The sequence below is a fragment of the Cyprinus carpio genome, chromosome B4 (assembly GCF_018340385.1).
Source record: "Cyprinus carpio isolate SPL01 chromosome B4, ASM1834038v1, whole genome shotgun sequence".
NCBI classification, from domain to species: domain Eukaryota; kingdom Metazoa; phylum Chordata; class Actinopteri; order Cypriniformes; family Cyprinidae; genus Cyprinus; species Cyprinus carpio.
In genome coordinates this window covers 17,215,570-17,239,131 of record NC_056600.1, presented here as the reverse complement: position 1 = coordinate 17,239,131, position 23,562 = coordinate 17,215,570, and the positions used below count along the sequence as shown (strand labels likewise).

The following is a 23,562-nucleotide window of genomic DNA, read 5'->3' as shown; positions in this document are numbered from 1 at the left end:
AAGCACACACTCATAGATGAATCGACATCAAAATGAGGTGCCGACACAAAACATGACAGGGATCTGGTGACGAGCGATACACAGCTGTGTGTGTGTGATAGAGCGATAGCAAAGCACTCTGAGAAAGAATGAAAGCCGATTTCTTTGAGCTTTGACACTGCTGGGCTTTCTTTCAGCTTCACAATCATTTCTGAATTTGTCACATTGCCTGCTGGTGCCAAAACAGAGAGGAAATTGCACAAATATATTCCACAATCCCATTATGTCGTGGGAGTCCATGTGTGTGAGATTATGCGCGTCATACAGTATGTATCTGGGGCAGTGACATTTAAACCCTGAGATCAAATAGAAGCGTTTCAGCTCTTACTTTCTCTTTTTTGTCTCATTTCAGCTTCCAGTGGCAAATACCGCTGACGCTCGCAGTGGGAAACTCCAGTCACATATCAACAGAGACCATCATCTGGGTCTCCAATAAAAAACAGGTACCAATTATGCTAAATGTGTTTTCAATGCAACCACCAGATAAAAAGTAATAACACATTGAATACACATGTTCACATCTTAATCTTTTTCGTTTTCCAAAATGTTAAAAAAACATTTTTTTCAAGGTAAAAAGTTTTTATCAAATGTCATGAATTGTATCCAAAATACGATGAGGCCATGGCAGCAAGATAAATGATTAGAGATACAAATAAAAGATTTAAAGAACTACATTCTTTTAATAAGGCTTTCTTCAGTTATGATGTTAGTATACCCTGGTATTTTTAACATTCCCAAAAAATTATTTTAACAGATTTTAATTAGCTAGAATAACAAAGCACTGAATTTAAAAAAAAAAAATTATATATATATATATATATATATATATATATATATATATATATATATATATATATATATATATATATATATAATTAAGTCATTGTATGTATGAATTGAATTCTCTTAAGTACATTTTTAGATCTGAACAGGTAATTGAGTATCAGAGTGTTGACCTATGAAGTCCACAGCTGCTGTCATATCAACCAGCGACACATAAAAATACTGATAAAAAGTTCTAATTTAATTGGATTTCCTCATTAAATTTGACTAATTCAGTGCTTTTATGTAAATGCTCTTTTACAACACATTCAACATACTATTCATCTCTGAGTCACACATTCATGCAGCAGCTCCACGTCCACCATCATTAAATTCAATTATGTTCCATTCCTTTCCTCTCCATTGGGAGAACGAGGTGGATTTTCTTCGGATGGAGCCACAGCGAGTCAAACTCCAAGAGCCAGAATTGAATTTGGTCTGGAAGTGATCCGTGTGACTCAGAGCTCAGAGTTCCTCTGATTGTGAGGCCGTTTAACAGCCTCCATTTTCAGCTCACAAACAGCCCTCATCAGGGCTACAATGCAGATCCACAGCAGCTGAGACAGAGAAACAGAGACTGTAACATAGAGACCCTATTTATATGCATTAACTCACCGCCTGACTCGTGCAATCTGCCCGCCGACGCTTGGATGCTCCCTGGATCACGATACACTTCAAATGCATTGAGTCCACGAGCGCTCGAAAGCACTTAACCAGTGCATTTGCTATCCATGAAAAAGCACAAGGTCTGGCTGGAATATTACAAGATGAGAACGTGGCATACACATTAGATTACAGATGTTATGCTTTACGAAATGCTGAATGCATTGTCTCTTCATGTATATTTTCATGCAGGACTGCTTTTTGAGTTAATTCCAAAGATGATCAATGCGCTGAAATTTTTAAACATTGATATGAATAAAAAGCTTTGTGAGTGCACTGTCAGGCAGAATATATCAGTCCATGTGAACCACAGTGAACAGCTTGTTTAATTTTCTGTAATATTTCATTAGATTAGATTCTTTACTTTCTGTTATCTAAAGATATTCACATCTGTCTGTGAGTGTCTGGATGTCATTTGGCGCTGTGTGTTTCTGCTCATATGTGTGTGAGTTGAGCTACAGTGAGCTGTCAGAAGTGTCATTAAACGTTTGTTTCATGCTCTTTTTTTACTCGTGTATTTATAGAGACGCACAGAGTGGGTCACATGGGCGGCGAGACGTGGTTGCTGGGCAACATCAATCAAACGGGCTACTTCAGAGTGAACTACGACCTTCACAACTGGAGACTTCTCATTCAGCAGCTGATGACCAACTCAACGGTAAACTTTCTTCCACCTCTGTCAGTCCCCATCATCTTTTGAGTTTTCTTTTCTGTCACGATCCTTCCTTTTCCTCATTCTCCTCATCTCTCCTGTCTCTTCTGCATGGTTCCTGCTGCATTATAAATATCTCTGCTTGTTCTCCGCCGGCAGATCATCTCTGTGGGCAACAGGGCCGGTCTGATTGATGACGTCTTCAACCTGGCGAGGTGGGTTCTGTTTGTTACACACAGAGTCATTCAGAGCCTGAAACCTGCAATACAGAGCCATTTAACGTCCTTCACACCCACAGAGACCCGCTGGACTATTCAGTCTCATTCAGCTTTATTTGTGCGCTGCTTTTTATTGTCACAGTAACTGTCACATTATTTCAGGGGTTCATTCACCTACCAGCGAGGAAAAACTCTTGGAGTAAGCCTGGATTTTCAGCACAAAAAACATCAACAAGATTTCAAAATGAAACTTTTAATCTCTAAGAACTTCACTAGGGTCAAAATTAAGCAATTAAATCTATATATATATATTTTTTTTTACTGACTAAATGTACCAGTTTATTTTGTTATTCCATTAAACACAACCATTATGGGTTTAAAAGGTTGATTTTTTTCCACTTTTACAAAACTGGACCTGCATTTAAATTATTTCTTTTCATAAAAAAGTACTTCCAAATGTCTGTTTTAATAATAAGCTGCATTTATGAATGACACTGAGTGGATGAATCTTGAATTTCTAAAACCTAATTTCCCCCAAATGAGCTTTATGATAATTGAAGATTTTTTCATAAACGTCAAAGAACAGACAGGGCACTTACTCCTAAAGTTGCAGCAGAGAGCAGTGAAAAATTATCTTCATCTTCTTGGGATTTCAGATGATTTCATCATGACTGACAGCTCTGAATCGAAGTCTAAGTGTTGCAAGAGTTGAACACTTATTCTGTCTTGGTATTAACATTCATCTCAGGTCTGATCACATGTCAGCCGAGACATTATTTTGGATGAGATTCCAAAACTGTCTTATTAGTTTTCTACATAAAGTGTTTGTTCCGCTTCCTGCGAATCTGCATACATCCATAGTGTTCGCCAAGCGAATTAAAATATAGTCACCAGAAATAGTGTTCAGATTCTATTTGATCTTCTGATGCCAGAAGAACTACTATGATCAAATCCTGTCATGTAGTTTGTATTTGAAATCTCCATATGCTACTCTTCTGAAGTGGACCTAAGTAATCACTCTGAGAGAATTCAATCAACAGTCATGTAAATGTGCCTAAATCTCAGATGTAACACAGATTTTCTTTTGGTCAGCCTAAAAGGATCTTGAAAAAGCCATCCATCACAAACTGTGAAAAACAGTGCGATCCAGTCAACTTCAGTAAGACGTTCATAACTGACAGATGGAGTTCTTGTACTGAAATTCTCGTTTCTCCTTTAGCCTGAAGGTGTTACTGAAGAAAACCCCTTTAGCTCATCAACATGAAACCTGCACTGAGACTACTGAGCTGTTACTGCAATAGTGGATAATAAGAAAGCCAGGGAAAACCGCTGTGTTCCCTCCTTTCCACTTCTGCCTCATTGTGTCAATCCTTCAGAGCTTCATCAGTAGCTGGATACTCATGAATGTCTATTAATGTAAGAGGAGGAAGAGACCGAACGATAAAGGTAGAGAGAGTTTATAGTGCCACAGGCTGCCAAGCTGCCATTAGTCCCTTCAGGAAGGACTGCTCTCCCTAAGGTCCTCTCTGTTTAATACAAAAACTCTTACTCATTCTGCTTAATGAAGTAAATTTAAATCGCTGGCAGCTAGAATCAGTCGGCAGCCAAAACAGTGTTTGTGTATCAATGATGGACTTAAACATCGAATGTTGTGTATTTACCGTAGATGTGGTTTGCAGATGTGGTATGTTTACAGGACAGATATTTTTTTTCTTCCACCAAACTAACTGAGGAAGCTGCCAGATGCTCTGCTAGCATTAGCACGAGTGTTCATCAAACTGAAGCGACAGGCTCATCTGCCGGCGCTGTGCGGCTCACGTCGAGCTAGACAGGGGTTTAACAGGCATGTGGAGAATTGTGTTTTTGGCCACAGATGATTCCTAAGCATGACGATTCAGTCAACTGTCGACAATCCTGCAGAGAAACTTGTGTTTATTGCCCTCACGTTGGGCCAAGAGTGGAAACGGGTTCCCCTGCGTTGTAGTACATCATGTTTATTTAGTCTGTAATCCTTTTGTTTGTGAGTTTCAGTCAGGTTTGTACATATTGTTTCTCTCTCCTGTTATTTACAGCTAATCCTAATAAATAAGACCTGATGTTAACAGGATGTCTCAGGGCTCAGATCGGTGGAGGTGGTTATTGGCTCTTACTTAGCTGAGAAGTGAAAATGCCAACCTGCATATTAAAAACAGCATCATCATTAATCACAATGTGTAAAATGTCTCATTTCTGTGTAAATCACAGGGACGATGAACAGTGTTGATATGACTGAGGAAACTTAATCAAGTAATGTTACCTAATTAACTGCCCCTGGTGCTCATCGGAGTCCCTCACAGATAAATACTGCCTCACAAAGCTCAGTCAGCCTTTATTATGATTATGAATTACTGGATCAATTGAGGAGAATGAAGCTGGTGTTTGTGAAGCCTAGTTTAAGAATAAAGATCATATTTAAGTGCATTATTAATTGATGAATATAATAACTGGGTTCTTATCTTTAAAGCACAAGAGTTATTAGAATGTTCACTATTCCCAGCTCTACAAAGTTTTTAGATTGATTAAAACAGTCATATTAAACTTATATCGAAAACAAATTAAATTGAGTGTATATAGGCTACTAAAAATACAGATAACCAAAAGTCAGGGAACTAGGAAATGTAGAAAATAGAACAGCACAAACAAAACAAACCACTAAAGAAAGACAAGTAACAAAAAGACACAAAGTCTTATATAGACTGGCGTAATAAAACTAACAAGACACAGGTGAAATCAAACAATTAACAAGGGGAAACAAGAACAGGAACTAAACAAGGCAAACTACAAACTAAACGTCTACAAAACAAAAGCACGAGGAAGACAAACAGGAAATATGTTAATCAGGGTTTCAAATGTACTTTTTCAATTTGTCTTCTAACATTTTTAAGTTACCAGCTGTTCAGAACATAATTAATAAATAAAGAAAGAAATATTATTCAGATCTAATCAGATTTATGACTTGTTTGGGAATGCCATTTGTGAACATCTCTTACATATAAATATGGAAAACAAATTTAAATGCTTTAACATGTTGAAGATTAGCAGTCAGGCTGTCAATTCATAAAGTGATCAGCTGTTTACAATTTTACAACCATTTCTTGTCCAGTATGTGCCTCTATTCATTCATTCATTCATTCATTCATTCACTCAACAACCTTATAGTGTTAAATTAGCAGTTTATGTTGAGTGTATCTTCAGTTCTACTAAACTAAATTAAAGCAATTAACAGTTGCTGTTATTACTGCGATCACTAGCTACTTGTCTTGACCCTCAAAAGTTTGAACTTCCATAGAAACGCTGATCTGTTTCTAACCTGATATTTGCATCATCAGCAAATTGTTACCTTAGAGACACAAGATTTGTTTGTGGCCTTTGTAAAACATCACAACTCCTGTCTACAGTTCTGTCATTTCTCACACAACAGTGAGAAGGAATTAAAGCACGGTGCTAGAATATTTTAGATGTTTTCATATTCTTTTCCTTTGACACAATATTTTTTCATGCTCAAAGTGAGATCTCATTTGACTCTGAGTGATAGACCTTCTTAATAGGCCTGTTTGAAATGCTCTGCTAAAGCGCTGACTAAATTAGCTACAATTACAGGCCAATTTAGAAGAATGATTTATTTAGGACACTGATATGTTACTCATGAGTAATTTCAATTTCAGTGACATTTGCCTTGTTTAAAAATGAAACAGCTTTTTCATTTAGATTAAAAAATCCAACGTGTAAATCATGTTAAAACAATTCCCTCTGTGTTCAAGAGCCACATACTGTTATTTTCAACTCGCTGACCTTGTGTGTATGTGTGTTTTCACGTCCCAAAAGCATGAGAGTGATCAACTCATTCATTACTGTGCTCACTAACAGCAGGGAAAACGTCAGTGCCTCATCATAGTTTTATGGTCATGTTGTGTTCTTTTATTTTTAATGAATATTTCCCCTGAATAATGCAAAATGGGACATTTTTCTGGAAAGGATAAACTAAATGGCCTTATTCCAGCTGCTACTGCTGGAATGTGGTAATAATGGAAGTGTCTCTAAATATAAATGGCAACCATTGTCATATGCTTTATTTTTCCTCTGAAGAAGCATACTTTAATATTTGATACAAACTTGAATAGTTTCTATTAAAGGCTATATTAAAGCATTTCTATGTATACATGAAGTGTGATGTTATTCATTGAAGTGTGTGTGTGTGTGTGTGTGTGTGTGTGTGTGTGTGTGTGTGTGTGTGTGTGTGTGTGTGTGTGTGTGTGTGTGTGTGTGTGTGTGTGTTTGTTTGTGTGTGTGTTTATATACATGATTTGCAGTAATTTATATGCTACTGTGTCTTAAAGTGTTGAAGCTCAAGGAGAAACACGCTAAGCTTTTGCCTCTGTGTCAAGACTGCATCCTTCATGTCTTGTGCACACATCAATCAGGAAAATATATATTGAATATTTCCCTGTAATCAGTGTGAAAGAATGACAGTCGCTGTGTTTCAAGTGCCTTGGCATCATTAGAGGCTGATTAATTGTTTATTGTTATACAATTATTTCTCATTAGACCACAGTTTAATGCTTTATTCTGGTTAACATCAGCTTGGATACAAACAATGGTGTATGCAAGTCATTTAGACAAAATCCTGAAAATGTTTTGAGATAAACGCATATTTACAGTATGTGTTAATCATGGTAACAGCTAAATTATTGACGTCAAGCTGTTGAATTATAAGTAATTAATACAGCTACTCTGCTTCAGGTTTGCACTTAATGCCTGTTATTCCTGATTTTAATATTTTGAGTTTTGCTTTTGTGTTATGCATATTTTGGATTTTTTTATATCACTGAGCAAAGATGTTACGATGGCATCAAATTTGAAAACTTTCCTTCCTTCTGTAATATATTAACAGGGAGTTCAAAGGAAGAAGAACGTGGTTCCTGATCTCAATTAGACACAAACCTTTTTGAACACCTGGAGATAAAACTCTTTTCAGTTAAACAGTATTCATTTATCTTTCCTTGACATCCTAAATGCATTTGCTGCTTCACCATGGAAATGTTGAAATAGTTTGTTTTTAGTTCTTCACATCCTCAATTGTCTCCTGCTAATGTGAATGCAAATCAGTTTCTCTGGAAATGTTAAAAACCTCCTTGGGTAACAGTGGGTGTCTGTGAGTAACTGTGATTAATGTCCCAATTAAATGTGTGTTGGGTGAATCTGTCCTCCAGAATTTAATGAGTCTGATTACTTCCTTTTTCACCTGACCTCTGATAGGGAGCGCTTATGTGCCCTGCATGAAATTGTAAGAAATTAAGATTAATTTCCTGCATTGTGAGTCAGAGAAAGGCCTTTAACACATAAATATGATCTCAACTAGATTTTTTTGAGTGTTGCTTGGGTATGCAAAACTCATTCCCATGATGTTTGGGTTTGAAGAACGGTGCCAAAGCATTCTGGATGGCCAAAGGTGTGTGCTTTAGCAAAAACCAGAGCATTCGCTGGATTCTAGTCTCTTGGAAATTCTCTTTTCTCTTTTGTTTTTGCTCTAAGGATGTCTGCCACTTCTCTTTTTTTCCACTCTCATGAGAGACTTGTGAGAGTTTCTAAAAGACTAAAGGGAAAGTCAGAAGGAAACATGAAATGAAAATAAATGGAGGAGGTACCGATGTGTGGCCTAGAAACACAGTCTCATTTGACTAGAGCCCAAGGTCCTGCTGAAGTACATCTGGGATTTGATGTGCCGCTCCAAATGACAGTGAATATGTGCTGTTAACACTCATGTCTGTGTTTTAGTAGATATCTTATGTATTATGGAGTTATGCAAATTGAACACGACTGTAGCCTTACAGGAGAAGCTGTTTTTTTTGTTTCATACAGCACATTATTTCTCGAAACGCAAGGCACAATGCCTGGCAGTTATTCTCAACGAATAATGATGAACAAAATGAACTGTTTGTAATCAAATGTTAACGATGTGTCTTCCAAAGGGGAAATATGCGTAAAAATGAGCTGCTAATGTCTGATCATCATTCTTTCTTTCTTTTCTCTAGAGCAGGGTATTTGCCCCAAAACGTCCCCCTGCAGATGATCTCATATTTGTCTCAGGAGACTGAGTTTCTGCCGTGGCACGCTGCTAGTCGAGCTCTTTACCAGCTGGACAAACTCCTGGACCGCACTGAAGACCACAGCCTGTTCAGCGTGAGTCTGATCTCAGATCAGTTTACTGTCTGTTGTATTTTAACCTTGACTAGTGCAATAAGAAACACACGGCTGATATCTAGCAGCACGTCTCAGATGACTCGACTCACCGCCAGACAGATCAAACTCAAAACTTCCTCTGATCATCATCCAAAACAGCAGTCCAACATACAGTATTTCCAGACACAATGCCTGTTTCCTGCAGCATTTTATAAACTCATACATACAAAACAATATCAAATCTCTACCACTGCTAATGTTTAAAATATCATACTACCATACTTCTCATGCATTCCCTGTCTTACCTGTCCAACTGCTTTTATATTCATTAATCACTTTGTTATTCTCATATCACTCAAACGCCTACCCACAATCCCTCGGTGCACATGAGTCATTTCTGCCCCTCCTCTGTAATGGACGACCCTTTAGTGCCGGCAGTGAGAGTGTGATGCATTTTATAGCATCTTCTATCTATTTCTCTCCATCACTGTGTTAAGAGTGAGACGGAGCAGATGTTTAGGATGTAATGCAAAACAGGAAACAGCTGGAACAGATTAGTCAGGAGCCTTCAGTCATGTGACCAGGTGTTTCAACCTGCCAGACCAAACCCCTCTGTGTGCGTGTTTTGTATAATGACATGGGTATGACACAGGTATTACAAGGAGAGGGTGACTTATGAGGACATAACCCATGTCCCCACTTTTCAAAACGCATAGAAATCACACAGAATGGAGTGTACTGAAAATCTGAAATAGCACAAAGTTTCCTGTAAGGGCTAGGGTTACGTATAGTGTTGGTGTAGGGCGATATAATATACAGTTTGTACAGTATAAAAACCATTACGCCTATGGGATATCCCCACTTTTCACAAAAACAATCGTGTGTGTGTGTGTGTGTGTGTGCTATTGTCTGTTGTCAAACTGAGATAAGAATATGTCACTCAATTGCTGTAGTAACAGTTTGACAATCTGCAGGCACCTGATCAGGTGTAGGTCCACCACAGTATGAAAAGCAATGTCCTCTACAAGCCTTTATGTGCTTTTTATCCGTGTAAGTGTGTGTTAAGGATTGAATTGCGGCATAGCAGGGGACTAATTGTGATCATTCACTCGTCTCAGTAAGAGGGCATGAAGGAGAGCAGTCATGCTAAATTAGCCATGACATTACCTGCTGCGACATTTCCCTCAACCGTATGGCGAGTCAAAACACACACACACACACACGCGCACACACACACACACTCATACTCAATACAATACAAAATAATAATAATAAAAAATAAAAACAACTATAATAATTTAAATCCTGGTCTCAACATGGCAACCATACGTACTGTTTTTCTGTGTTGTGTTTTGCACTTTTGTTTGGCTTTGCTTTACTTTTCATTTTGTTTGTTTTGTTTTGTTTTGTTTTGTTTTGTTTTGTTTTGTTTTGTTTTGTTTTGTTTTGTTTTGTTTTGTTTTGTTTTGTTTTGTTTTGTTTTGTTTTGTTTTGTTTTGTTAGGACTACGTTCTAAGACTGGTGGAACCAAAGTATCACAAGTTGGGCTGGCCAGCCACTTCCCCTCAGGGCTCCTTCATGCAGGCGGCTTATCAGACCGAGTGAGTCTTGAATTTTATAGTTCTTGAATTATATATTATAGTTATAAACATATATGTGGTCTAAGTAAGGACACCGAATTGCTAAATGTGAGTCAGTTATTTTTCTCCTCAGAGATGGCAATGACCTCAATAGTATTTAATTTGTAATTTTCCCCTTCCTTCATCTTTAACTTCCTGCTGATGTACTTTCCTGCTTGAATCCTTCCCATTTTTTCCTTAGAGAGCTACAGAGAGAGGTAATGATGCTGGCCTGCAGTTTTGGAAACAAACACTGTCACCGGCAGGCTGTGTCTCTCATTTCAGACTGGATTTCCAGCAACAAGAACAGGTGAGAAAATATAGATAGAAAATATACATAGGTCTTACCTGGTGTACAAAAAATGAATGTGATGCACATTCACAACAGATATGTTGCTAAACTCATACAAATATATTGCAAAATATGACTGGTTATTATTCTTTATGTTCAACCCTGCCAAGATTCATACAGTAGGAGCTGTATTCCAAGTGTCCATGGCAACACACATTTGTTCATCTAATTTGTTTTCCCACAGCAATGTTCACATTCATGTATGCAGTATCACACTGTCAAACACACCATGCCACCGGCAGGGACTAATGACCATAATGGAGATAAACAGGATTGTGGGTGTGTGTTCTTACTCTGCCCAAGATATTGTGTTTGCCCAGCTTTTAGGAAATTATTTTGTGTGTATGTGTGTGTGTGTGTGTTTAAGCCAAAAAGTTGGCAGCATGCCTACAAACACATGAAAGACCATATATAGTACACACTGGCAACCTCAGTCAAATAAGGGGGAGGGTGGACCAACTCCATGGTAAGGCTAAAAGTATGTAACCTAATGGTTAGCAACTAATCTGAAAGCCTCTGACTGACTACTGCATTTATAAGCTAAACAGAATCATGTGTGATAGGTTATAATGTGTAACACTGTATAAAACACGTAAAAAGAAATATGATGCAAGATGAGCAGATCTATATTTAATGCCATGCAAATGAAATCCATTTTCAATTTGTTTGCGACAGGCCTAATACATTAGATTTAGTTAAGTAGATTTAGTTGAATCGTGTTGTGGCATTTTTGCCCCAAACCCTCATTAATTTCTGACCTGTGGCCAGAGTAAAGCTAAGTCTTCCCCAGCCTTACCTATGCCTTAGTTGCATTTAAAATTTGCTTGCTGGCTTCTTCAAAACTGAGCCTAAAATTGACAGACAGACCTTAAATACAGACACAAAGGCTTTATTACACATAAAATGTGTTATTGACCTTGGCTTCATATAATGTGCATTTAATGACTTCTGAGGCCTTTAACATGACTCTAATAACAGCATGCTGCACAATTTAAAAGCTTTTTGGCCAAAATTCTGCTTTCAACATGTGAAATACACACTCAGTTGGATTCAGCCAGTGTTTGACCTGCTCAGTCAAAGATTTTCCACTCTTTGGCCTGAAACTGCTCAATTGCTCTGGCAGTGACTCTGTAATTATTACCCCGTGGAGTCCAGTGTGAGGTTTCTGATCGTGTCTGAACAGACAGGAGTTCTCTGTACTGAACACAATCCCTCCTGCTAGACGTATCATCATGTGGACAGGTTAATCTAATCCACTGCCCGAGAGTTAGAGCTTGTGAAAGCACTCATATTTGAGATTTTTTATTACATGGCATTTAGCAGATACTTTTATCCAGAACGACTGATTAAAAATGCTTTAGTTTCTCTTGTATGACTGTCAAAGGCAACAGATGGCAAGAAATTAGTTCTGAAATTCATCTGCTAGAGAATAACCTGCCTTTCTTCTACATTGTTTTTATGTTATTACTGTAGTTATACCATCCTTTTGATACTGATTATTGTGTACAATTTTGGCTTGTTTAATGTGTTGGAGATGTGCTGTTTTCCTTAATGCATAATTTACATTTCACAGGTATATTCTCCATCTGTAAATGTTAAAAAAGCCATGGGAATATTTGCATTTTGCTGTCAGAAGTGCATGAGCTTTTGCTTTAGCGATTCTCCGGTAAACTCCACAGACTTCATTTAGAACGAGCGCCGCGGCGCACATGCGCTCCAAAAAGACAGCGCTCAGTGAAATGGCAGCGCAATAACTGACTAAAATATACATTTTGCTGAAATATTTGTAGTTAATAAATGTGACATATGTAGAATTTTAAACCTACAAATAAGTGTATTTGTATGATAGCACTAACTGTAAACTGTAATAGGGTAATCAAAATAGCCTTTTGTGCTTGTTATTATTTTCATTTTTAGTTTAGTAACTTTAACTTCTGCTTTAAAAAGATTTTTTTTGTTTTGTTTTTATTTATATTGCAGTGTTACAATGTAATGTGATTTCAACCATTTTTGCACATAATATTTGCTTACATGCTTACATTCACTTTATTTGTTTAAACCAAATACAAAATACTGAGATATATGCTATAGGCTACCGTATACCACAAATCAGCCAACAAATACAGAGATATGAATTTTTGCTCATATCGCCCAGCCCTATGCAGAAGTCTACTGGAGTTTTTTTTTTTTTTTTTTTTTTATAGCATAAAATAGCATTAAAAATTTACCAAACAGATAAGGTAAACAGTAAAAAACAGTAAACTGTTTACCCCCGCCTGCTGATGGTACTGAAAAAACATTTCCAAGGTTGGCAGGTCTGTAACTGTATTGTGCTGTTTTCCTCTTACCTGACTGCAGAAGTCTGCCAGATCTGCCAGATTTGTCCTTCACTGTCCTTTTCTTAAAAAATGACCTCCAGTCCTAATGGGACAATAAAAAGAATCTGTTCAGTTTGATATTCAGGGATGAGCACATCATAAAAGAGGAATGTGTTTGACCTTTATGTCTTTTTATGGTTTAGGTGATTATAATGTCACAGAATTTTCTCAATATAATGGCAGCTAACAGAATGTCACAAATATTATTCTTTAGTGGCGTTTCTGAATTCACTTATTGTTCCTGTCAGTGGCAGTCGTAAACAAGACATCACTTTCACAGGTGTGGAAATTTCAGTCTATATGCTCCAATTGGTTGTGACATGATTTCATATCTTACTGGAGGTGCTGTTTTCTGTATTGCTACATTGAAAACTCCCAGAGGCTCCGACGGCTCATCCAGAATCAGCAGCTCTTTATTGCGCTTTGTTTGAGCAAATCAAAAGTTCAGTCACTGTATCGCCGTGGCTCCTCCAGAGGTTTAATGTTATTTCTTCTTCCTGTACGAATATTACATGCATCACCTCACAGCCTGAGAAGCGTTTGTATCTGTGTAGCTCTACTGTAGATGGTTATTCTTTTCTGAGATTTATAACTAGATGATATCAAGTGTCCAGAGAGGGCTCTTACTTATGACAGATATATTGCTAGACTATATATTGCACTGTGACTCACTTTGGGAGTTGTGCAGTGATGATTTGGGTCAAATTTTCACCACTTAAATGATGAACTCACTAAAGATCATCAAATCAGATCAGCTGGTGTTATTATGGACATTTTTCACAGTGACAGAAGTCATGTGATTCAAAGTGATCGCAGACAGCAGAAGATCACTTGAACCAAATTGGTCCGTTTGAATCTAAGAGTGTATTTTTATTTAAAATGATATCTCGTGCATCTTCAACATTTTGAATGAATAAAAGAAACCACAAAAGAAAGATCAACTTCTCACAGAAGCATACAAATAAAAACATCTATAAATACACTCACACTGTTTTTCACTGATTCTTCTTAAGGTGAAATCAACTTGATTTGCTATCTTCGAACAACCCTGAGGACGTAACAAATTCGTGCTGTGAAATATGCTGTCTTTAGGAAAATGTAATTCTCAAGAATTAAATCTAAAAAGGTGTGAACACAATGTGATCTAATGGTATTTAAATAGCCCTTAGTAAATGTTTAATTAACAGGTCACAGAGAGGAATGCTAATCACCTGTAGCATTCAGTTTGCATATATGCTAATTAATGTATCAACATTATTAACTATTTTCCATGTATTCTTGCACATCAAAGAAAATAGTAAATTAATGTTTTGGGCTCCATCAATACATGTAAATGTTAAATATGAGTATTTAAATGATAAATATAGCATGTATTATTTATTTGTATTTATTGATATCGTATGTCTTGACTGAAATGTTTCGGTCCTCTGTCCCACAGGATTCCACCCAACGTGCGGGACATTGTGTACTGCACAGGTGTTTCTCTGATGGATGAGGACGTGTGGGAGTTTATCTGGATGAAGTTTCACTCCTCTACAGCCATCTCTGAGAAGAAGGTTCTTCTGGAGGCCTTGACCTGCAGTGACAACATCTTCCTGCTCAACAGGTCAGTCGATATTTTTATACCTCATTAACAAAAATGACATAATAAAGCAAAGAAATTCAAATAATAACAAGCCACTGTAGCCTTACACTTTATCAAGCAGTCTTAGCTGAACGCTTTAGCTTCTTTTTGGCTTGGAATCTCAATACCATCCACCACTTTTTCATGATTTTTTATGGGGTTGCCATTTTATTGATAGCAGGAAGTGTCTGGAGGTCTCTGTATGGCACTTCTGACTATAACTCACTAGTTATTTTGCAGTCTACTGTACCTCATGAATCCCATTCAGTCATCTCCTCCACATCATGTCAGTCACACTAGAAGAGCTGCACTCACTCCACTGATGGGGCAGTAAAGACAATGGATGCCGTAGGAGCTTTTCCCACAATTCTCCACGGTGTCTTAAATTCTCTCCCAACTCAATAGAAGGATGAGGACGGTGACGGATTACACCCCGTCCAGAGCAGACAAGGATCTCAAACCCCACACATATTCTGAAGCAGATTCACTGCGGGTTCGACATCTCCATTTATTCTGTTGCATTTGGTTGTTGTTTTATGGATGCACTGAGAGAAAGAAACATTCCCATATAAAGAGACCCAGCATGACCCCTCTCTGCAGTGAGTGCTCAGCACTCAACAGGCTGATTCCTGTGGGACGGATTCAGTGTGAGTCTATTGAGGGGGATGTGGTTTGCTTCACTAGAGGAAGAAGATAAATAGCAGCAGACTTAAGCCCCTTTCACACTGAGATTCCGGATAATACACGGGTAATGTGTCCCGGCAATTGCTTGCGGATCGTTAGATTTTGGTTCGTTCACACTGCCAGAGATTTCCCGGAATCTGTGCGTGTGTTCACACACAACTCATAAAGGTCCCGTAATGACACGTGACATCAGGGTGTGATGTGTAATGTATGAGTCGAAAACGCTAGGAATGTTATCTTTCACTTAAGCTGGCGAACGATCTCAGCTTCAGCATGGATAGTGAGGAACTACCTGATCTCTGCTTCATTAGAGTTTGCTCTTATTATTTTGTTGCGAACATTGATCTGCCTTCAAAACACCTGGTAAAAGTGTCGCACGATAATGTTCATCTACACTAGGACACACCCTTTACGTCATTGGTTCTGGCTTTTGTTCACACAGATCTCATTCTGGGACTGAGCCCGGCATTGTTTCTAGGTCCCCAACATGGGATCGATCCCAGAATCAATCCCGGGATGTGTTTGCGTTCACACAGAAGGCGATCCTGCAGTGTGAAAGAGGCTTTAGTAAGCACATATCTCAGTGCATTTTCATCTTCATGTTTAGATACTATTCATCATATTACAGTCAACAAGGAACATTTTCATTTTGTTCTATGGTGGTAATTGCCTTTCTTGAAGGTAAAATCAATGAGTTTTTTCTCACTCTCAGTGATCCATGACTTGGCTGTGACACAGTACACCTAGACACAACATCTGAAAGTCATGAAGATGAACCATGAATACAAAATCATCTTCAGGAACCTCCATAATTCCCTACAGTACAAAATCTTGGAAGGCCATCCTGCTTCTGATGGTGGTTTGTAAAATAGCAGTGTATGTGTTTCTGGACATTCTGAACATTCCCTTTAACCAATCAGATTGCAGAGTTATTTGGTTTCTTAATGAGTGAGGCAGATCAATTATTGCCATTTGCTGGATCAAGCTTTTTTGTTGGATCAAGCTTTTTAGTTGTTAATAATCTGGACTAACAGCCAGTGAAGCCAACCTGCAAAGAACATCTTGGCTGGTAGTTCTAAAACACACCTTGGAATAATTTGATAACATCTTAATAATCTGGACTAACAGCCAGTGAAGCCAACCTGCAAAGAACATCTTGGCTGGTAGTTCTAAAACACAGCTTGGAATAATTTGATAACATCTTAATAATCTGGACTAACAGCCAGTGAAGCCAACCTGCAAAGAACATCTTGGCTGGTAGTTCTAAAACACACCTTGGAATAATTTTTGGGCAGCTGTGGCCTAATGGTTAGAGAGATGGTCTTGTAACACACACAGGTAAAAATAGCTGCCCACTGCTCCGGGTGTGTGTTTACGGTGTGTGTGTTCCCTACTCACTGCTGTGTGTGTGCACTTGGATGGGGTGTGGTGGTTATGAAAGTGCCGGACATCTTTGTAAGAAAAACTCAGGGGCTAACAATACTCACATGCTATTTAGAAACTGGCACCTAATGCTACAATGCATAGCATTAGCGTGATGTGATAGCCACATCGATGTGTTAAGAAATGGTAACTGAATTTATACCCGCTCAAAGAAAAAAAAACTGTAGCTGTTGACTGTCCTCTGAGAGTTTTTAACATTGTTGAATGAATTCAGATAATGAAAATCTAATTATGTATTTGGCTTCTGAAGTAAATGATGTCTAATCGAGAAAATTCAAATTTCAACCTCGGATCTGTGGCATGTTGTTGATAACACTCCATAATTATCTCTTGATGTGTGTATAAATGAACAGGAAACCACTACTTACCAGCCCTAATATGCCCGATTGGATTTGTATTGGCATATTCAGGACTATATCTCATTGAAGTTCTATTCCTGTCTACCTGAACAGTGAGACTTCAGAAAGTTGTTCACTGTTCAACAGTACCATCATGATTCGAAGGTGCAAGGTTCAAATGAGTACTTTTCTCAAATACGGTCTCAAAGGAGTGATTCTTTAAACCCTGGTTATATCTAATCCAGTCTAAATCACACAGTTAATAATGATTCTCCTTTGAAAAGCCATGTAAGTATAAATCCACACAATCTGTCAGGTATCTGCCTGTATTTAAAGTGATACTGGTGTCGGTATATTCAGAGCCCCCCAGGAACCCAAAGACTGGGGAAATCTGAAATATTTCATGATTGCAACATTCAGCCGTCTACCTTTGCTCTAGTGTCTGATGTAAAAGAGTGGAGAAGACCTCTAGAAGCAGTTCATTGATTTCAGCCACACTTGAATCTCACACAGCATGCACAAGCAAAGCTCTCCCGTCCCAGATGAGCTGTGTGTGTGAGTGTGTGTGTTTGTGATATTTAATCTACCACAGAGAAAACTGCCCTGTGTTTGGAGTGAAGGATGGGGTGTATGGAGTCTGTGTTTAGTATTGATTTCTATAGCACAAAGTAAATTGTATCTCCCTCCTCTATGTTTGTACTTCTTTCGATGATATATGTTGGGTTCCAGTGGGCTGAAAATAATTCCTCTTTACTACTGGAATGTGTGCGTGTGTGTGTCTGTCTTAGATGATTGAACTTCCACTCTGACTGCTAACCTACAGATGTTCCTGCAGCCTTAGAGACTAAAATCTCAAAAAAAAAAAAAAAAAAAAAAAAAAAAAATCCCTTCTGTAATCACTTCCTGTTCTTTCATCACACTGGAAATTGAAGTTCAGGTCAAGTGCTTTGCATTGTAGGACACAGCATTCCATGCTGCTCTGGCTGTATACCATATTGCGGTCAATGTTGTAGTTATTCTTCACATATAGGACATGTATATACTGTGCACAGTGTACATTCTATATACTGAAGTCAATTATATGCTAATATGCTAATCTGAACATGCTATAGTTTATGGTGGCATTATCAGTCATGAACAAAATGATATGGCAAGCTACAGTATGCTGACAACTTCCGAAGTTTTCACACAGTCACAATTATACTTGCTAGAAATCAATTACACAAGTCCAAAATCAGAACTTCTAAGTGCAAACTTAGAAAAAGAAACTTATTTGAAAGCTTGTTCACACTTGTCCTTAGAGGAAGCTGGAGATGTCACGTTTGCGAGCTGTGAAGCTGCCGTCCGCACACAGATGTGAGCTTTGAAACAGTGGCAATAATCTCAAGGGTGTTCATCAAAAAAAAGGTGCTACAAGTGACTCGGCGACGCATGAAGGCAAAAGCCCAGAAGAGCGCTTCAACTGAAATAAGAGACCAAAGAACAGCGAAGCAATTACCCCACGTGTTTTTGCAAATTGAATCTTGTGCTCCTGGCAGCGTCTTTATGTGAAACATCTTATTTCTTCCTTTTTCATCTAATTGACATTTCGCACCAATTTGAAGCGAATGGGTCTATCTGCATTTGATTTGGGCTTTTCAGGTTAATTACTTTTTGAAGAGGCTGAGTCACAGTCTTGAAAACATATTTGAATAATTGTGTTTCGCAAGAATAATGTTTTGTATTTCTGATTTACTCAACCTTGAAACGAGCATAGAATTACAAAATTTATTACGAAAAGCATAATTAGTAAAGATAAAACAAATAAACTAACTAAACCTATTTATTTCTGATGTCCACAGGCTCCTGAATCTGTCCCTCACCTCTGACCTGGTGCCGGATCAGGACGTGATCGATGTCATCATACATGTGGGCCGCAATCCACTTGGAAGACATTTAGCTTGGAGATATTTCTGCGAGAAGTGGGACATATTGAATTCCAGGTGAATGTGGCTTTATTTATCTCTGTTTATCAGTGATGTTAACCTTCCTCTAAGCCCCTGATAGGAATTTCACATTCGCACTTTCATAAGATATTTATTGGTGAATGTTATTTTGGGTCTTGTTTGTGTTACATGGGGGGACCGAGAGCATTATGGGAAATAGCTGTTGGTGTTTGTTTGCTTCTGGGCTCATTAGAGCGGTGCTCCAGTGTTTTTAATAACAGTGTCTCTCATTGGCAGGTATGGAGAGGCCTTATTTATGAACTCAAAATTAATCAGCGGTGTGACAGAGTTTCTCAACACTGAGGCCGAGTTGAATGAGGTGAGGCTGAACTTTTACAGTACATCATCCTGAGGCTTGTACACCTCCAATCAAACTAAAACAGTAATGAATTATTGACGAATCTTCATTGAATATTAATACTTACAAACAAACTTTGGTCAGCAAGTTATTGAGATGGAGAAAATGAGCAAAAGTAAACTGAAGACTGCAGAATTGTGCTCTGGACCATTTTGTTGGGTTATTTCCTCATTGTAGCTGCTTAACCTTATTACAGGAAATGGAACGTATATTCACTTATTCAAATTCATTCAGTTTCAGTCCCAGAGGACACAGACTGCTGGTGCTTCTCACTGCAGCGCAGCACTTTCTCATCCAGCTGACTTCGCCTTCCACAATTTATCATTCATACAGAGATAATACGAACCCCCTCACTGTTTTCTTAAACAGAGCATTAGCATACTGTCATTGAGAATCAGCTGCTGCCAGAGTACTTCATCCACAGATTCATGAACAATCAGAGATATATTTAATGCTGTTGGTTTGAAACAAGAGTTTTATTTTCTTTTAAAATTTTATTTGAACAAAAAGCAATTTTGTAATAATTCAGGAGCAATATAGCAGCTTTAATCCTGAATCCCGGGGCATGTTCATTCATATAGTCCTCATGACCTCTGGAATTGTGAATTGTCTTCGTAACATGTTGTTTGGTAAATTGAGATTTTTTATTAGATTTTTATAACATTCCCACACCTCATTATCATAAACATCATTGTTATCTGCTAAATTACATGTCAGGAATTTGCATGTAAATGCATCGTATATTCTGACGGTTTCACTGATGAAGGCTGCCACTTACACGCATAAACACACAAACTCTCAACATCTGATACATCAGTCACAATACAATGACAATGTTACATTACATTTACATGTTAATGATAATGTTAATAATTTCTGTTTATCTTCTTTTTCTCAGCTGAAAGAGTTCATCCTGACCAATGGGGGAGAGTCAGCACCTGCGTTCGCTCGAGCCGTTGAGATTGTTCAAGCGAATGTAAAATGGCACATCCTGTTCCAGCAACAGTTTTACCGGTGGCTGCGGAAAGCTCTCGATGGTTAGCCTCTATTAGCATGGAAACCCTATCAGAAATTTGCAGGCCAGAGATGTGAGGACACTTAGATGAAATTAAAAATAAAACATTTATGGACTCAGAGAAACAGCAAAATTTAACTATTCCCCTGCTGTTTATGAAACTACCAGGCACTGACAGACCAAGATGAATTTGCAGAGAACAGCGCCGCCCTCCTGGCCAGCACAGTCACTGCACAATAGACAACACAAGGTGGAGGAAAAGGACCACTTGGAGAAAATCAATTGAAGAAATTGCATCACGTAATATAGTAACTGATGGAATGAAATTTGCACTTTTGATTTAACAGGAACCAGTTGAGTTTCATTTTACACTAGAACATACATGTGGATTGGCTTGATTAGACTGCTAAATGTTTTTTAATGTGATTTGATCCTCTTTTTATCCAAATTTTATTCATAATATGAAATGTAAATTATTTTTAAAACCTAATCTTGACAAGTTGTTTTTGAAAATTTACGTCTTTCCCTGATTCAGTCAAATTTAGGAGCTGTACATGTATGTTTATTAACTACAAAAGAAAATGTCTATGAAGGGACTTTGTCTACACTGAATGCATACCCTCCCCAAAGACTGCTGCTGTTCTCAAATGGAACAGAAATGCTTTTCAAAGTTTAAATGTCAGTGATTAGCTGCTATTTGCTTTCCTTGCACAATCACACCATTTTATTGATTTATATTTTGTATAATATCAAATGAGGCCATATCTACCTTCATTAATCAGTTAAATTAAAGGTAACTGCAGGTCATGAGAGAATCCAGAACAGACCATTGTCATTTGTCTGTTATCATGGACAAACATGCAGGCTTGTCTGATTATGGGTCGATGCTAATTAAGGAATCCTTAAAGGTGCCTATCTCTGTTGTCTTGGGTCAGTAGTGGATTGAAGATGGAGATTCTATAATACTGACACATATTAATTATACATCCTGAAGGGTATGCATATACATGTATGCTGGTTTATTTGTATATATTTATACAAAGTTAAATAACATATGGGTCATTGATGTGGCCTTTTTTTTAAGTTTTTTTTTTTTTTTTATTAAAGGGATAGTTCATCCAAAAATCATCATTTACTCACCCTTATGTAGTCCCATATGCCTTTTATCTTTGGAATTTAACATTTTTTTTTATATTTTCTAATGATTTTTGCCTTCTAAAGACGTATGATTGCTTTATATGATAAACAGATTAATTTAAGCTTTTATTTCAATTTAACCATTGATCAACACAAATAAACCTCAGTAGAAGCTCAACACAGAAACTCAACCGTGTGCTTGACGTGCAAGAACAAACCTCACTGGATTTCATCCATCAAGAAAGCAAATGATGAAATTTTTATTTTTGGATGAACTATCCCTTAAAGTTATTTAAAAGTACTGTATGCTGATGCAGTTTATATAGACAATGACTTAAAAAGGCTGAATTTCTGTGATGACAATGTTGAATGAATTTTTATATTCTTTTGTGAATATTAAAATAAAACATGTCAGGGTGGTGTAACCATTAAAAGACTTATTTTATTTTCAAATATTTGACATGATTATGTATAATTATTTCTTAAAAATTATATAATTATATAGTATAATTATTTATTCTTACTTTTTCTAAAGAAGCCAATATTAATACTTGAAAAACATTTGTTCACCAAATCCAAATCACTGTGGTATAACCAGCATAAAGCATTTTAGTCAAATTTTACCTTTTTATAATGTGGCAAAGGTTGTCAGATGTCAAATTGTATAACCTGAAATTATTTGGAATTAATGATGATGTCCATATTCCATTTATTTACTTAATTTGATAACATTTATGTATATGTATTAATCATTTTTATTACCTGGTGGTTACACCACTTGACGTTTTTATTAAATATATGTTTACATAGACCCTTATAATCGGCCCTTATATTATTTCTACTCTTGTGCGGACACATACTTATTACAAAGTAGTTTTCACCATTTACATTTTGTAGATATGTTGACCTTCATCTTCTCAAGTTAATTTGTGTCTGTTTATTTGTTTAGTGTACATTGCAGGCATAAAATGTAAAAATGAAGAGCTTAAAAATATATCAGTTATCAGTGCCTTTTCTACCTCACTATCCTTTTCTAATTAAAAAGACTGGCAGTGCCTTAAATAAACATGTCGTAAACATTCCCATGATTTGGTGTCTGATTTTTCAAACAAGTCAGACGTAGCAGGTTTGAAATGTTTCAAGCTTACACAAAAGCAGCTGGAGCCACAGTTGTCGACACAGTAAGATGAAGTGTTTAGTGTTATGCAGACTCTGCTCTGACTGTTACTACAAAAGACATTACAAAAAGTATAACGAATGACAGAAGAAAAAAAAAATGTTGACAGTCAACCAAATAAAATGGTTCTATTGTGCAATGTGGATGCCAAAATGAATATGAAATAATTTATGGCAGCTCTAAAATTTAAATTCATATGGCCTCAAAAAAAAAAAAAAAAAAAAAAAAAAAAATTTTTGTTTCAAGCAATATGGAGTGTATAGGGTTTCTGTCTTCAAGGAAATCTACCAGTCATGATTACTGATTGAATCAGTCCTTCACAGTGTCTGCAAAGCTGGACGGCAACAAGAGTTGCTTGAAAAAATGAGCACCTTTGTACTATTTCTACCTTTCCATCATGCTGCTGAAATACTGATAAGTCCTGTCTGTGCTCCTTCATTTATCTTTGCCTCCAGGCCACATGCTCATGTTTCGATCTTGTGGCTGCTGTCCGTGGTTCTGAATGACCTCCTTTACTGGACTGATAAATAGCAGCGAACATCACTCTTGCCTTAACACTCCCGGTGGCTCTCAAAACCTGAGACTAGCATAACTATAATCTGTAAATAAGTGAAAAATAGCTTCATTAGCTGATCACAGCTGAAAATAATCTTGTGCCCCACAACAACAAAGTTTTCATTTATCAGCTGTCCAGTGTGGTTTTCCACAAAATAGTGTGAAACAAACCTGTATATATAGATACTTACACACACACAACCGTTCAAAAGTTTGGGATCAGTAAGACTTAAAGTCTCCTGTGCCCATTATGGCTGCATTTATTTGATCAAAAATACAGAGGA

General features: G+C 37.3%; 1 protein-coding gene across 1 annotated transcript in view; it reads left to right on the top strand.

The window, feature by feature from the left end:
- LOC109092761 (thyrotropin-releasing hormone-degrading ectoenzyme-like) overlaps positions 1-22,634 on the top strand; it is a 119,956-nt gene extending 97,322 nt beyond the window's left edge. The window contains exons 10-19 of the mRNA XM_042722232.1: positions 392-482; positions 2,051-2,182; positions 2,336-2,391; positions 8,466-8,613; positions 10,117-10,214; positions 10,435-10,542; positions 14,401-14,568; positions 18,893-19,033; positions 19,274-19,355; positions 20,293-22,634. Of these exons, the coding sequence (XP_042578166.1) occupies positions 392-482; positions 2,051-2,182; positions 2,336-2,391; positions 8,466-8,613; positions 10,117-10,214; positions 10,435-10,542; positions 14,401-14,568; positions 18,893-19,033; positions 19,274-19,355; positions 20,293-20,436 (1,168 nt within the window). The 3' untranslated portion in view covers positions 20,437-22,634. The remainder of the gene's footprint in view (positions 1-391; positions 483-2,050; positions 2,183-2,335; positions 2,392-8,465; positions 8,614-10,116; positions 10,215-10,434; positions 10,543-14,400; positions 14,569-18,892; positions 19,034-19,273; positions 19,356-20,292) is intronic.
- Positions 22,635-23,562: the final 928 nt, after the last annotated feature.